The sequence below is a fragment of the Alligator sinensis genome, unplaced genomic scaffold (assembly GCF_000455745.1).
Source record: "Alligator sinensis unplaced genomic scaffold, ASM45574v1 scaffold173_1, whole genome shotgun sequence".
In the NCBI taxonomy this organism is placed as follows: Eukaryota; Metazoa; Chordata; order Crocodylia; family Alligatoridae; genus Alligator; species Alligator sinensis.
Window position 1 is genome coordinate 592,405 of NW_005842207.1, and position 16,194 is coordinate 608,598.

The following is a 16,194-nucleotide window of genomic DNA, read 5'->3' on the forward strand; positions in this document are numbered from 1 at the left end:
TTGCAGGCGTGGCCAGGCAGTACGAGTGACCCTAGAGCTGGCAGGATCCAGCTGGGCTCAGTGCACTGTCCCTGTGTGCCACAATGGGTCCTGCCGCTGCGGTACCAGCCCGGCTGGTCAGCAGAGCGGGCCCAGAGCCGGCAGGACCCGGCTGGGCTCAGCATGGTGTTCCCACGCGCTGCGCTGGGTCCTGCCGCCATGGGACCAGCCCAGCCAGGCAGCATGAGCAGCCCCAGGGCTGGCAGGACCTGGCTGAGCGTGGCACACTGTCCCCAAGAGCTGGTAGCTGCCAGCAGCGGGCTCAGAGAGCCCCACTCGGGCTGCTGCTGCAGAAGGTAAGTTATGGGCCCTGTGGCCCTCCAGGCGGAGCTGAAGCCGTGTGGGGGATAGGGGTTGTGGCCATTCAGAGGGGAGCTGGGGTCCTGCAGGAGGGGAGCTGTCCATGTGCTGTGTAGGAGGGCTGCACCCTGTGGGGGCCAGGGGACCCACCCCTCCTGAGCAGCCCCCCACAAGGTACCCCACACCCACAGTCCCCTCAGCAATTGCCCCACACCTATCCACACACCCACCCACATCCCTCCACACACACACCCACCTGCCTTCCCCCACACCCCTTCCCATTCCCTTCCTGCCAACACCACATCCCATCACACATCCATCATGTGCGAAGAAAACCATAAATACAGATCAACACATATAGGTATTTGGAATTTATTTTTTCATGATGACACAGATACTGGTAGGCTTCCAAATTGTTTTAACATTGTAAATACGCCTATAAAGCATTCCCAATTGTGTGTGTGTGTGTGTGTGTGTGTGTGTGTGTGTGTGTGTGTGTGTGTGTGTGTGTGTGTGTGTGAGAGAGAGAGAGAGAGAGGTGTGAGAGAGAGCACGCGCTTTTGTTTTAATTGTGGAAGAATGTGGATTTGGGGGTATTTTTAAAAAAGGATTTGGGATAGTGCTGCAGCAGTCCAGCTGGCACAAGGGGTAGTCCCCCCAGGTACCAATTCGCTGGGCCCCAGAAGCTCCTGAGACCAAGTAGTTCTGAGCTACTTGCCAGGGGGGCCGGGACAGGGCAGCTTTTTATACTGCTGGGGACAGCACAGGTGCTGTCCCCAGGCTCTAGCTCCCCCTGGCTGCAGATCCGGGAGGAGCCAGGCAGGGTTATTTTGCCCCAAGTGGCACAATTTGCTCCACAACAAAGTGCATGCCCAAGTACATGCGCCGAGGCAAAAAGCCTCGGCTCCAATTTGCACCACTTCTATGTGAGCTGCTGCAAACGCACGTGCTTGCATGTGTGGACGTGCCCGAGGGGGGCCATATAAAAGGTGCACAAAGAACATTAATTCTCCCATTTCCTAACTTCTAATTAACTAAACCCTTTTAAAAAATATCTAATACATACATTTATAATAATTATAGAACCACAAAGTTGGAAAAAACTTAATCTAGTACAACCCCCTGCACAGACACAGAACTCACTATTCCAAAAAGACAGTCTTGCGTGGTTTGCTTCCTCTTCTTGTAACAGGCACTGTTATTCATTGTAGCTGTATTTATAGTCATACTGCCAACACTAATACTGATGTTCAGGTTCAAGTAAAGTATATGGGTCTTGATCCTAAAAACACTGCCTGTTTAACTCCCACAGAATTTATAGTTAGATGAATGGACAACTAAAAAGATCAAGCCTTTGTTGGGTATTTTGCTCATTCACATCTATGGGTGGTTGGGCATAAGGAGATAAAATGCTCAGGTGTGAGAGGAGGCCAGTGCAAAAATGAATAATAAAGGGGCAAAGGACTGGAGAGCATAAGTACTACTTCAGGCAAGGGTTTCTTTCTTAGAATTTCAAGTGCCAGTGTAGACAATACTAACTGGCAATTCTTATAGCACCTTTGTGTATTTATTGCATTATTTGCCACATTTAGGTTACTGCAAATTTTCCAAGGCAAACGTTCAACAACTTATGTTTCAAAGCAGATTCCCAAAATATACAAATTAAATCTTAACGTAAACCATGACTGGGAGAAAAGTTGGCATTTCCTATCACTGCAATGTTTTTTTCCTGTTGCAAGACATCTTAGCTTAGCAATAAAGCTAGGATTTTTAATCAAGAGTTATTGAAACCCTGTGGCGTCTTTCTTAAATAATTCTTGTTTATTCTGACAACAAACTGAACCAATTTTTTTTTGTGGTGTGGTCTCTAGCAAGTATATTTTTGCCCAGACGTAATGCTGTGTTTCTAGCTCTCTAAACTTGCTATTTCCCGATCAGTTTGGGGGATATGATTTCAAAGGCAAAACAGAAAAATATTGAAGTCATTAAATGGAATCGTATAAACCAGAACAGCCTGTTCTTTTATTTATTTCATACCATTTCCAATTTGTCTGCATATTTTACATAGAGTATATATGGGATAATTCAGGGCTGTCCAACTTCCACATGGCTGGGGCTGCATGATAGACCACACCAACAAGGGCTGCACACCCTTAGGGCTGCACTACTGCAAGATGTGGGTTCACAGGTCACCTCTTCAGTGCATGGTTGGCCCCACCTCAGCTCTCTTCACTGCACTGCTACAGAGACTCCCCTACGCTGTGCTGCCCCACCCCCTGGGGTGGAAGCAGGAAGCAAAAGCTAAGGGAGGGAGAGGGAACCTATAGACCCTGGCTGCAGTGGCAGCTGGACCAATAAAGCAACTAGGTAGAAGCCTAAGGGCCGCAAATTAAAACCTTTGCAGGCTGCATGTAGCCTATGGGCTGCCAGTTGGGCAACCCTGGCATAGTTCTCCAGTTTTTGGAACCGAGTTATAGACAGTATCTGTCAAAATGAGGTAGTGTTAGGACAGCTTTCCAACACTGGCTGCCATTTACTCTTCTCCCTCAACTTAGATTTGCTAACCTTATAGTTACTGCTGCATTATCAGTTCTTAATGCAGCCCAGTACCGTAGATTTTTCTCTTTTCTACTGATCAGCTGAATAACCTTACATAAATAATTTCACCAGCCTGTGACTTCTCTTCCTCATCTGTAAAATGGGGACAATACCACTTCCCGCTTTTCAGAAACTACTTTGATATTTATGCATTAAAAGAGCTAAAAGTCAAATATTAGAGTTATGCATTCATTCTTTCTGGAGTACCTCCTTAAAGTTACATTTTTCTAACACAGCAATGAGCATATTTATGCTTGCTTAGTTACATGCCAAGTCAAGTTATTGTGCAGTCTATCAGAGTATAATCCTGAAAACAGCTCCTAAAAATTTCTTTAGTGCTACATAAATCAGTTGAAAACATCCAACAGTTCAAAAACTGTTGATTTCCAAGATGATTCTTAAAAAGCTATTTCAGATGATAGTTCTTGTGGCAGATGTCAGCATTGTATGGTTAGCACAACAATGTTAATGGTTGCTAGCAGCATTTACTGTATCAGAGAATAGTTTTCAGTTTCTGTGTTTACAAAATCTTGTCCCATCTAAATCGGTCAGAATTTTACTGCAGAAGTATGCTGTTCTCCATAATGGCTTTTAAGAACTGAAGAAGTTGTTATACTGAACTTTTTGGGGACAGTTCTATACAAAATGAGGAATCCATTGTAGGGACATTGGCTGGAGGAAATTGCTGCCAGTCTCAATGGTCCTTCAACAGCTTAGTGCAATCTCACAGTAACAGTTTTCGATGTTGGGGCAAAGGTGCCCCAACATGTTTAAAAACCACGGTCATAAGAGTATATTCTCACTTTCCTGAAAGTCATGTGCCAAAGAAGCCAGCACCACTGCTGAAGGCCTGGAGATATGGTGTATTGCCAAACAAAGCAGGCAATATACACACTGACACATGGTGTAAAGGGGAAAAAAGGTTGAACATGTATAAACTTTCTGTACAAACTCTGAAATATTCAAACAAACGTGAATGACTTTGTACCGGGGATTTCAATTAACCGATACTATTGTTACTCATAAAACCACTACCAAATGTGCAGGGCTGTCCTTAGGAAAAATGGCATCCTGGGCCAATTTGTGTTTTGGCACCCACATTCCCTTCCCCTCCCCTCCCCCAAAGATAGAGACACTGTTGCAGGCAGAAGCAGATAGGCAGGAAGGCAGCATTGCTGCTGTATGAGAGCAAGAGGCAGGAGGTCCGAAGCAGGCACCACCATGCCAACACGTCCTGCCTTTCTCCTCCTGAGCAGTGGCTGGAGGCAGGGGACAGTCTGGGCTGGGCAAGGGCAGGTCTGAACAGATGCTTAGTGTGGATGGACAGGGTTCCAAATGTGCTACAAGATAAGGCATCATAAACATTATTTTTGGGATGTCCAAATACATTCCACACATTTAATATTTCCATAAAACAGTTTTGGATTTTTATATTTAAAAAAATCCTACTATTAACGCTAGTTCAGGTCTACCATTTCTAGCATTTGTTTACAGCACCACTGTTGAAGTGCTATCTGTACCAGCTACCATCAACCTTTTTAGGCTGCGGGGCTGGGGGAGTGGGGTGGGGATGGTAGGAGAGAGGTAGATGAGCATGCACATGCTAGGACCCAGCCTCCACCACAGTTTTTCCTTAAGGCAGCATGGGGAGAACGCTCACAGCCAGTGCTTTTTTTTTCTGCAACAGCAGAGGATAGCAACTGGTACCAAAGCCCCACATCCACGGTCTGAATCAAACGTCTCCACAGGCTAGATCTGGTCTACGAGCCATACATTACTAAACCCTGGTCTATAGCATTAGAACCAAACTAGCAACTAGCAAAGTACCCTAGTATACAAAAGAACTAAGAAATCTTTTGCCCAGTATAGATAGAAGTCTCACATAGACGTTAGAAAGATCCTACATATCGTCTCTCTTCTCACATAACCACTTTGCCTGGTAAATACTTAAAACAACTTGCAACAGCATTAAAGAAGGGATCTAATCAGATACTACAGAGGCGGTGGCATTGGGAAATAAAGGAAAAAAATCTGAGGATAAACAACCAAGAAATGCCCTATCTGTATCCAGCCTCCATAGCGTGACAGGAAAATCCTGCTTTGCAGAACAGGTAAGCCCATGACCATTCTGGAAAAGGAAAATGGAATATCAAGCTAATGCAAATGTAACAGTTTTTGTTTCTGGGGCTGCTATTGCTTAATCAGGTTAGTCACGAAATAACTACAGTGAAACTTTGAAATTAGCACCTCAAAGTAAACATGGTGTGGGCGGAAAGTAAAGTTCACACCTTTGCTGCAGCTGCTACTGTTTGACAGGAGATTTTCTGCAGTACTAATCATGCTGACCATTTTGTAGTGCACTGTTTGAAGCATATTAAATTAGACTGATGTTAACTAATTAATCCTCAGACAACACACATGAAGTAAAGTTAATATTAATAGCTACTTTGGGGAAAAAAAAACAACATGCTTAATTAAAGAAATGACATTTTGTGAAACAAACAAAAAAATCTGGATAGCTGAAATTGCAGCAGCTGTAGTCTCCAACTAGCAATATAACTTAAAGAAAAAAATTCCATGCAACCTCAAGTTAGAATTACAAAAACTGGAGAAGAGGGAAAGGGGTAATAACACTGAGCAATCTAAAATTAAATTGGATACATTTCATTCATAAATGCATAGATGGAATAATTTCCTGTGGAGCAAGAAATTATATATTTATAATGTTATATATTATGCCACCTAATACTTCCTTAGGACGTTTATTTCCTCTGCAATTACAATTGAGAATTTTAGTGAAAAAGTCACGCAGCTAACAACCTTTCATCTGAGTCACAGCACAAGTGAAAAGAAGCCTTGATTAATACTGAAAATTAGAAATTTTGCCTACTAAAGGCAGTCTATGCCTTTTCTTCACTTGGACTCCAAGGTGACAAGAAAAGACACCTTATTTTGTAAAAATCCTACTATAAGGAAAGCCTTATAGCAGTGCAGAATACATGACAGAATCTAATTCCATCCACTTGCTTTGACACTTGACCCAACCCTTCCTTGGTAAAAAAGGAGGTAGAATTAGTTTTCCCAGGAGATGTTTGACTGATTAAGCCAGGAGCAGGTTTCTGCAATAATTTATTTACAAGACCAAAAATATAAGTGTGCGCGTGCACGCATGGAATATGCATGCAAAACAGCATGGCCTACATACCTGATTTATGAGAGGTAGCCAGAGCCATGTTAGTCTGAATTTAGGTAGAAGGAAAGGCAGGGTGGCACTTTATAGATTAGTTTACAAACTAACTCATTCAGAAAGGCCTGAGCTTCCAGTCTACAGTCTACTTTGTCAGATGCTACAATGAAGTAGGCTGTAGTTAATGAAAGCTCATGTCTCTCTGAAAACTTAAGTGTAGAACATGTCACCCAGCATCTTAATTCAGTTTAATTTACTATATTATTTACATATATAATTTTTGTTCTGTGCGTGGAGCCTCTGAAGAAACAGAAATTTCCTCCATTCTCTCCTCACTGCTTTAGCTGCAGGGACTTGGCATAAGGTTTTTAAGACAGGCAATATCCCATGAAGGACCAGGGGAATTGGAAGTGGTCATGAATATACTTGGTAGAACAAGGATTTCCTTATAATTTGCTATAGACTATTTTAAATGTTCTCTCTCTTACATACACAAGTCAGTTTAATGGTTAAAAAGAATGTAGTTAATGGAGCAGTACCTAGCCATATCTAGGTTGAGGTAAAAGGTGTTTCACATAAACATTTAAAAACAGCACAGGACAGCCCATGCTAAATTCACATGAGCTGAAGCATAGCTTTCCTGGTGTAGCTTACCTAGACAAGCTGGCTGACTTTAAAGTGAAATCCCTGCAGAACACCACCAACTCTGTGCATAAAATGTTATAGTATTGTATGGTATTTTCCTCCTATTTATGTCTGAAAACTGGAAAATGGAATCTTATAAAGTCTGGTTATGGCTAAATAATAGGTAGCAATGCCAATGTATAAACTCAGGTCCTACCACTTACCACTGAAAAGAGGCTGCTTTTTTTTAGATTTCCTTTGCTTCCCCTCATTGCTAAACAGTTTATTGTAATAAACAAAAACGGATTCCAAAAAGGTTTTCCTCCAAGACGACAACTCAGAACTATCAAAAACAGTATGTAATTTCAACATGGAACAAGATTCCTGAATTGCAAATCTATGACACTGCTAAACGGACAGCCACTCCAGTTACTTCCATCAGACTAACAAGATCATTTCTATCATTATTCTATTATCTTTTGGCAAGATAGTTCATCAGTTTCCCAATTTTCCTTGAATACTGTCATCTATTATAGGACATCGGATAAATAAGAAGCCACGAGATTTAGAATCTTCTCCATGTGTCCCCGCTGATAGAGATATTGATAAGAAACCCTTCTGGCAGGGTGGTGATTTAAAGGACACTGACCTACATATTTTTTTCAAAGCAATGAAGTCTTATATCAATCCTTTAAACTGTAAAGTCCTAACTACTCAGTATCTAACTAATGCCTTCTTTTAGAATGGAACACAGGCTGACCAGGGGCAGTCTGGGTGAGCCAATCAGGGATGCCTTATGTACTGCTGCCATCTGTCACCAGGCAGACTAAGGCAGCTTTTGGGCATAGGGATCCCATCTCCCTGGCTGCACAGTGTCAGCACTTCAAGCTCTCTATTTTTCACAGCATAAGCATTCAAATAACTTACCCAGAGCCATGTGTGCAGACATCTACCAGGAGGACAAACTTGGCAGAATTCTCCCAGATTATTTGAATGTGTGTACACAGCCTTTGACAGCAGTTATTCCTAATCACAAAATTACCTATTTATTTAATTACCCATAAAACACTGTTAAATCACAGGATAAATTATATTTATGTGAAATCATAGTTGCTGGATGGAATATTCACTCTTAATCATCGTATATGATGAAATGTCTGCATTGATAGAGGGACTGATCATGAATATGCTATCTCTGCAGAACATTACTGAGAAAACACTGACAGGACTTTCAGTGCATGAAAAGGTTTAACACTAAAAGACAAGACAAGAACAAATCATTAGTTAACTTTAACATACATAAACGTTGTCATAACCTTAGTTTCAAGATGTCACATTTTTGTAAGCAGAGTAGACTGCAAGACAAGACTGTGGGAAAGAGGCTAAATTTAGGTTTAAATTTAGTCACACCTTAATAACTGGCTTTGACCATGTGGTTTTTTTTCTTCCTAGAGGGAGAACTGTGCGTGCCTTGGTGTTTTTATGGAGTTCTGTTTGTTAGTTTTTCTCCCAGTGAACATACTGCTCTGTGTTTATGTTAGAGAAGCAAAGTCAAGGAAGCCAGCTTATATGTGTAACTGAACGTGCTAAGGCTTCCGATGGTTCTCAGTTCCTGTGAGATTCCATCCCCTAGTGTCAAACTGGCACCTAAAAAAGCTGTCTCCTATGTGAAGGAGCAGTAGGATAATGATGGATGGAAAAGTTGGGCATGAGCCCCAAATGCTGCCAAATGGAGGGGGGGGAGGGGGAGGGAGAAGCAGCTGTAATGCAGGGGTAGGAGCAGGGGCCAGAGGTTTGCTGCTTGGAGGATGAGAGGTGAAGTCACCTCTTAAAAACTAATTTTCAGTGGAAAAGAAATGACTGTTCATCAAATGTCAGTGACAAAAAAAAAGGAGGCGACATTGACTTTCTCCCCTGCAGCAGCAGACCTCTGGCTGATGCTCTTCTATTATGCAGAGCCACTGCTCAGGGCACAGTACTGACCAGTTATGCTTCTGTGGAAGAGTTTTGTTTGCACCACATATTCCCTTAAACTAGAGCAAAGTGAGAGTATTATAGAGTTCTTAAATAGTTACTTAGGCCCCACTACGCTGGGGTGAGTACATGCTTATGTGACTAAAATCCACATATTAACTTGCCCTTGGGCATGTCTACATGTTCATTAATGCACCCTAATTACTGAGCATTTAGTTTAGTACTTCCTTAATGAAGTACTAACTGAATGCAAACTAACTAGTTACTACGCAGTAGTGCCAGGGCACAGTTATTTAGTGACGCTTTCTGCGCATTAGCCTAATAACACTGCACAGGGGGGTATTGGCACAGTTTCTGCCATGACACACTACTGCACAGTGTTATTAAACTAACACGCAGTAAGCGTCTCATGTAGATGCGCCTCTTGGGTACTTTATTTATACTCGCATTCGGTAGCTTTTTGTGTTTGTGATCTCTGAAATGAGTTTACTTAGCCCATTTGTACCTTTGATACTTTAAAGTGAGTGTTGCTGCAGTAATTTTCCAACTATATCATACTATGCTATTAAAAAAAAAAATCATACTATCATCATACATCACACTATGCTATTAAAAAATTAAGATGACTTGAGCTGAGACTTTGCAATTATCCTTATCATTATCAGTCATCATTATCACTTCAGGTTCCAGTTTGGTATCAGTAGAGTTCATTAATCATTAAAAGTGTAGTAAATGTCTAAGAGTTTAAACTTCAGAACTTCTCAAAACCCATTTTGATTTTTTTTAAACAAATTTCAAGTGCGCTACGTTAATGCTTTAGCCTATATGCTAAATTTATGAGATCTTCAGTATTATTTCAAAGCCCTTGAGTAGTAACACAAACATATTTAGAAATATGCCGTCATATATCACATTTCTTTTTCCTTAGATGCAAGTAAAAAACTACTATTGACCTTACAAGCACAGCAAAAACAACAAAAGCCATATGCAAAAGAGCTTTACCAAACAGCGCATGAGCGAAATTCCTATATTCACTGATATGTCAGTTGGTTAAACAATTGCTTGTTTGATCTCACTGACACAGCTCTCCCCATCGTTCTGCGCAATGCTGACACATGCTAGGTTATTCTGGGCACAGCTGGATAAGGCAAGACATGCCCCTTGGTATCAGTTACCTGAAAAGGGAGAAGCTATCAGAAATGAATAGCACTCTGATAGTAAGTTTAATGCAAGTCCCTACCTACAATGGGAACAGAAGTGGCTGAAATGATTTAATACACAATTTTAGCTATCCATATTTCTAAACTAGCTGATATACACTGCTTAACCCAAACAAACTCATACCAACTTAAGCAGTTTTACTACTGGTGCATTTAATTCTGTACCCAGATCAATTTAGATTGAGCTGAAATATTCTGGCAGATATTTTAAAAAACATGCAACACCTAGAAAGCAAGCAAAGCTATTTTAAAATTATAACAAACGCAATTTACAAAGGTAAAAAGATTGCTGCAACTTTTTGGTTGGAAATCTGACCTCATTAAAGTCATCAGCAAAATTCTCACCAATTTCAGTGGTGCCAAGTTTTACCCCCAGTCTTTAAGACCAAGAGTGCTAATGCAGAGATTGTCATTTGTTTTATTACTTTGGACAATGCTTAACAGAGGAAGGTCTCTATAGTTTTAGAGTAAGCTAGTCAAAAAGACTATTTTTAAAGAAGTGTCCTATTACATATTTCACTTTTTTAATTAGAGAGAGCAAAATATTCAACATTTTCATTAATAAAACTGCTTTTCAATTCCAAGAGGTGTTTGGTTTTAAAAAACAAACAACACCCCCCACTTCACTCTACCCTCTAGTAGTAGTAATAATAAATGTAAAAGTTTGGCAGTGCATCCATTTTGGCTAGGCGGGCTCAGTTTAAAAAAATAAACAAAAAACAGAACCCCAAAATACTCATATTAGAAAATATCATTGTAGAAGTATTCTATTTCTCATATTAGAAACTGTTTACCCAATCTACATCAGCAAAGGACGTTTCTCCCTCTTTGGGCCACCATATGAGAGTCTCATTCTAGAGCTGCCATTCAGCTTGGTGTGATGGATTCACCTGTGTCTTCATCAGATCCTGCCTCTGCCCAAAGCCTATATGGAAATAGATACTGAGACAAGAAAGGTTCCTTCTAAAACATTTCAGCTTCTTAAAGATCAAGAACAACATCAGTTGTTGCACTAGCTATATTACAAATGGAGTGCAACTATCCTGTCTTCAATTTGGATACCGTATCCAAAAATATATTAAAATTCCATAGCAGATGGCCAAAAGAATTGTCATAAGTTTTCTGAGTGAAAGAGAAAGACAGCCCTCAAATAGAAAGGAGAATTCCCAGGCTCTGGAAGCAAGAGAATGCAGTGCTGGGCATTCCAGAACGCGGGACTGTCCTTTCCCAAGGGTAGAGTATCTCACTCTGTGCAGTACACTTGCTTTACGCTGCAATTTGCCACAAATGAATGACCTCAACTGAAATGCCTTTCCCTTCTAATACAGAGGCAGATTGTTCTCCAGCTAAATGTTTAGGAAAAAAAAAAACCTCTTAGCACCTATGCAAGTGGGTCTTTTCTGAAGATGCCTGGGTCAGAGGGTAAAATCAGAACTAGAGTGCAGAGACTGGCTCACAGATCCTCTTCTCCATACAATCAATTTCAAACATTCCTCCTCAGTCTTGTGACAGCTTCGCTGTGACTGACTGCTACACAGATGAGAGAGATGATTTGCAAAATTTCCCTTCCACCCTTGAACTGGGAAAGAGCACCTCTCTTGGAATCAGGAGCTACCAAAGAGAAGCGTATGACACCTACAAGTCCTCGGCACTCTCTTATGTTTATGCAAATCCTAAAGAAATGGACCCCTTATGCAGGGAAATGTCAGCGGGATATCAGGGAAACCTTTCCAAGAGTAAGGCTAGCTAAGCACTGGGGCCAAGCACAGCCATTACATTTTTACTGGTATAAGTGGTCAGAAATCCGTCTGTAACAGAGCAGAAGTTCAGCACACAAAACTGGTCTATACCTATAACAGAACAGACTGGTTTAAAAATGGCAGAAGCCAGTCGAAGATTTGTCCCCCACTCCCAAGGGTGAATGTGTGTTCCATTCGCTACTGATCTAAACTATACCATTTACAGAAAAGTGCATAACGTAGACTGATTCTGCCTCGGGCTTTTTGAATGTCTGTACCTAGCCTAGAATGGATTATGTAGGGAGGTTGCTGTATCTCCATCGCTGGTGGGTTTTAAGCATGGGTTAGACAAATATCTGTCAGGAACGGTTTAGACATAGCTAACCTGGCCTTTGGGAAGGAGAGTGGATTAGATTACATCTTGAAGTCCCTTTCAACTCTATTTTCTAGGATTTTCATTTCGAATAACCTTGACTGTAGCAGATTTCAGCTAATGATGGACACTCATCAGTTAGCTGTCAACCATTAGTGTATAAGTGACATAAATTTTGCATAAAGTCATTTAAAAAATTTGCAGTGAAATTTGAAATATACAAAACCCCCAAAAGTTCATAAGCTACTTAATAGATATATAAGATAATTTCTATTTTTTTAGGTGGTATTGAACAAAAATCTTAATCCTTGACTGAAATTACACAAATTAAAATTCAGCCCAGGGCTTAGTTTTACAATCAAGACTTTTCTGAAGAGTCAACTCATTACAGAAACACTAACATTGTCTTAATTACAAAAGGCAGACTTCCAAACATTTGTTGAAAAGCTGCCACTACTTCCATCTAGCGCAAGTTGTTCATAATTGAATACAGTTCTCATCACTTTATATTGTATCCCATGCCATAAAAGAAATGCAAGTAATCCACTCTTTAGCATCATTCATGATGAAGAAATCCATTCTTAGTTTATTCAGGAAGTGTTCACTTGAATTTATGAACTATAACACAGGGAAACAAAAGCCAGATTTTCCTCACAGTATGTAAAGAAAACTCCTCTCTCCCCCTCTCTCTCATTTGTATTTCCCAGCCAAAAATATAATGCAAAAAAGAAAAAATAATTAGAGGTTAAAAAAGATGGGCAAAAGCTCTTCTAGAAATAAGCTTCTTGCCATCAGCAGGCATTTTGCCACACACAAATTAGTGCCCAGGCCATGAAATATTGCTCATTTAAGTAGCTCTTCTATCGATTCAAATCCTTAGCCTCCTTCATACAAATTGAGAGTGAACTAGTGTTATCAATCTAGTATTTTTCACAGCTTAATCCAAAATTTTGATTATTATTAGCAGCATGTCAGAGTTGCTGAATCATTCAGGTGAAAGAGGAAATGTTAGGTTGTGGGTCAAAAGTCTGATTTAACTCTAAAGTAGATGCTTTTCCATAAAGTTTGTTTCTTAAGATTGAAAAACTTGATTCAAATCAGAAGACAACCTGCCAAAACATTTTAGGAGTAGCAGTAGTAGCAGCAGCAGCAGCAATAACTGCAGCTTGTTAGAAACTACATTCTGCAGAACAAAAATTGACAAAACAAACAGAATTAATATGTTCAATGACCACTTGCACAGAGCTCAGTGAAACATGTTATATGCATAACATTGAATAAGAATTGTTTTAGTTATTAAAATTTTATGATCAAAAAACAAATTTGCAAATAATTAGATTTACTTTAATCTCAAACGTAAGATTTAACAGTGTAAGTCAATGTATCAGAATACAGGCACAAATATTCTCTTCTGTTCCCAATTCAAAGTAAAATGTTTATGGTTAGAAAATAAAAAAGAGCATGCATTTCCAGCATACTGTCCTAGAACATGATGGCAATATTTGTGAAAGGTTAAAGGTTACGTCTCCATCTTACATTTAGTATTAAAATTCCATGTATACCATTAAAAATCGCCAATCAGAGTTCGTGTTTGATTTCTGGAGAATTATAAAAACAGTATTTGCAAAGGATAATTAAAGGCAATGGGACTACCAGTATCTGCTGCACAAGGCTACCCAACACAAAAAGGGGTGGCAAAATCTCACTACCTCCTTACAGTTTAGTGTTTTGATTTTTGTTCTAAAGGTACTCAAAGTTACATGTTAGCTTTGTTTTTACTGTTCTACTGTAACACACAGTGCAAACCGGCAAGAGATTATGTGAAGCATTAGTAGTTTTATGTCCAATTCACCCCCTGTGATTGCAACATCCTAATACTATATTCTGAGTAAGAGGGCAAATGCTTTGAATTCTGCAGCAGATAAAGTGCAGTACACACTGCCCAGTTTAGGAACTTACATTGGAGCACTGTGATTTTTCTACCAATTAACTGTGCTTAAAAATAAATAACTCTGAGCATTGACTGTTACTTTTGTGACATGTCAAGAAAGTTAAAATACAGTATTAAGCTTTTCCTGTTAATTCTTATGTTAAAGCTAGTAATAATGTAGTAGGTAATTTTGTATATAGGTGATCGTATCCATATCAAAACTGCCCTGGATGAATCAGTGAACAAAGAATTTCTATTCAGTGAGGCTTCTGCGCGATTTGAGAAGATACTGCACTTCTTGAGTATGCAGCAACACCTCTCCCCTCTATAATTTGACATAGTGATCTTCTGTCAGCATGTAAAGATCTCAAAGTTTTGTATGATGCAAAACGATACAAAAAGAATCTTGCAATTATTTTTTTTCTTGCACTAAGCAGAGATTGGTTTGAAAATAACTGTTTAAACAAAGGAAATCTGTGCTGAAAGATTTTGCTGCTGTTTCTAGGGTTGCAACAAAAAGGACAAATGAAAGAGACGGTTAATTTTGTAGGGTAAATACACATGCCGTGCAGAAAAAACAGTATTGCACATACTGAAGTTGCAGCATGTATGGTTATTTTATCTGCTTATTGTGAATGACACTCTACAGCATCAAGGGCCCATATACAATCAAAAATTTTGCGCAGGCTTGCTTAAGTTTTTTAATACAATACTCAAATTGACATAAAAGACTAGTCACAGCAGAGCATTTTTTAGTTGTACAGATCTCATATATTGGAGTATTTCATCAATTAGAAGAAAAATCTATTATGTGATATATTTTATGCTCGTTTTCCAAGGAGGCAGGGAGGGGGGGAGGAAAGGGAGGGAGAGAAGAGGGAAGTATCCACACTACAACAGTCATGATACCCAAAGTAGTTTTTCTAACATTTAAAATTGTTCCCTATTATTTTATACCCCAAGTATATGAAAGGGGGGAAAAAAAACCCTTTTCTGCTTTCTTTCTTAAGGCCACTACTTTTTGTTTCTGTATATTACATTATTATGAACTATCCTGATCTCTGCAAAGCACACCTTGTGTAATAAGGAAGAAAAGATACTGAATTATACAGATATATACGGGCACTGCTATTTGCTTTTTTATTTTTTTGGTGTAGCCTGAGTTATTGGCAGAGAGAAGGAGCTGCATTTCACTTTTAGCAGCCCACAAGATTTCTTTTTTCATGGCTCGTAGGAACTTTGAGAGGCTGCACTGCCAGTCCAAGTAAAGAAGACATATACTTTACCAGTGCAGAAGTTCATAAGTGCTGAGGAATCGCATACTGAAGCAAGACAAGGCAAGCTGTCTTCCATTCTTGTCACCTACGTTACAAGTACTATAAAACCAGTTCTGACTGCGTTTCCTGCTGCCTTCCCAGACAGTTTCAGAGCAAATCCCAGCTCTCTGAATCTGACGGCATACTTTGAATTCTGAGGAAATCCTCCCAGTCCAGATGGCCCACCACAAAGCACTTCTGTGCTGGCACAAATAAAAAAAACCTCCTTAAGATAACTCCCCTTCTTCTGCCTCTCTTTGCCGTCAGAGAGAGGAAAGCTTCTGCTTTTGAGAGCATGAGTGAGAAAGAGAGGGGGTGGGATACAGACCAGACAAAAATCTGAAGCTGTAGGGAGTGGCTAAATCTCAGACGTCAGAAATATACTAATAAAGGCACTTACTTACACATGCACTACAAGAATTTGTCACAGTGCACAAGCTAACAAATAAAGATCTCAATTGTGTTGTACATTTTTGGTGGAAGACAATCAAGAAACTCTTACCAACAAGTTTTGAAAATAAGGAAAAAAGGCCATTTTTTTTTAATCAATTAGGGTCCAAGTTCTGCCTCCATTACACCTGAACCAGCAACAGAACTGGCCACTTAGCTTGGAAATCTGTCTCTGGTATTTCTCCTTCTGATCAAGCCATATTATGGTTTGTCTTCACCAAATGCTATGCCACATTTTTTCAGCTTCGTTATAACTGAATTTAAAAGCAAAATCAGAGTCTTCATAGACCTAGACATAAATAAATAATGCAATTAAGAAGAAACAACTGAGAGCACTTCCTATATTAAAGGTAATTAAAAGGAAAGGAACAATGAATGAGAGAACTCATGCTATTCCAAAGTGCACTTGCATCGTATTACAAAAGCTAAAAAGCTCACTGCCAT

The 16,194-nt window shown here is 39.9% G+C and overlaps 1 protein-coding gene across 4 annotated transcripts in view; it reads right to left on the reverse strand.

The window, feature by feature from the left end:
• Nucleotides 1-15,586, reverse strand: part of EML4 (echinoderm microtubule associated protein like 4) — a 132,083-nt gene extending 116,497 nt beyond the window's left edge. For all 4 annotated transcript variants that reach the window (XM_025207734.1, XM_025207733.1, XM_025207732.1 and 1 more), the window contains exon 1: nucleotides 15,271-15,586. In XM_025207734.1, the coding sequence (XP_025063519.1) occupies nucleotides 15,271-15,337 (67 nt within the window). In that variant the 5' untranslated portion in view covers nucleotides 15,338-15,586. The remainder of the gene's footprint in view (nucleotides 1-15,270) is intronic.
• Between the last annotated feature and the right edge of the window lie 608 nt (nucleotides 15,587-16,194).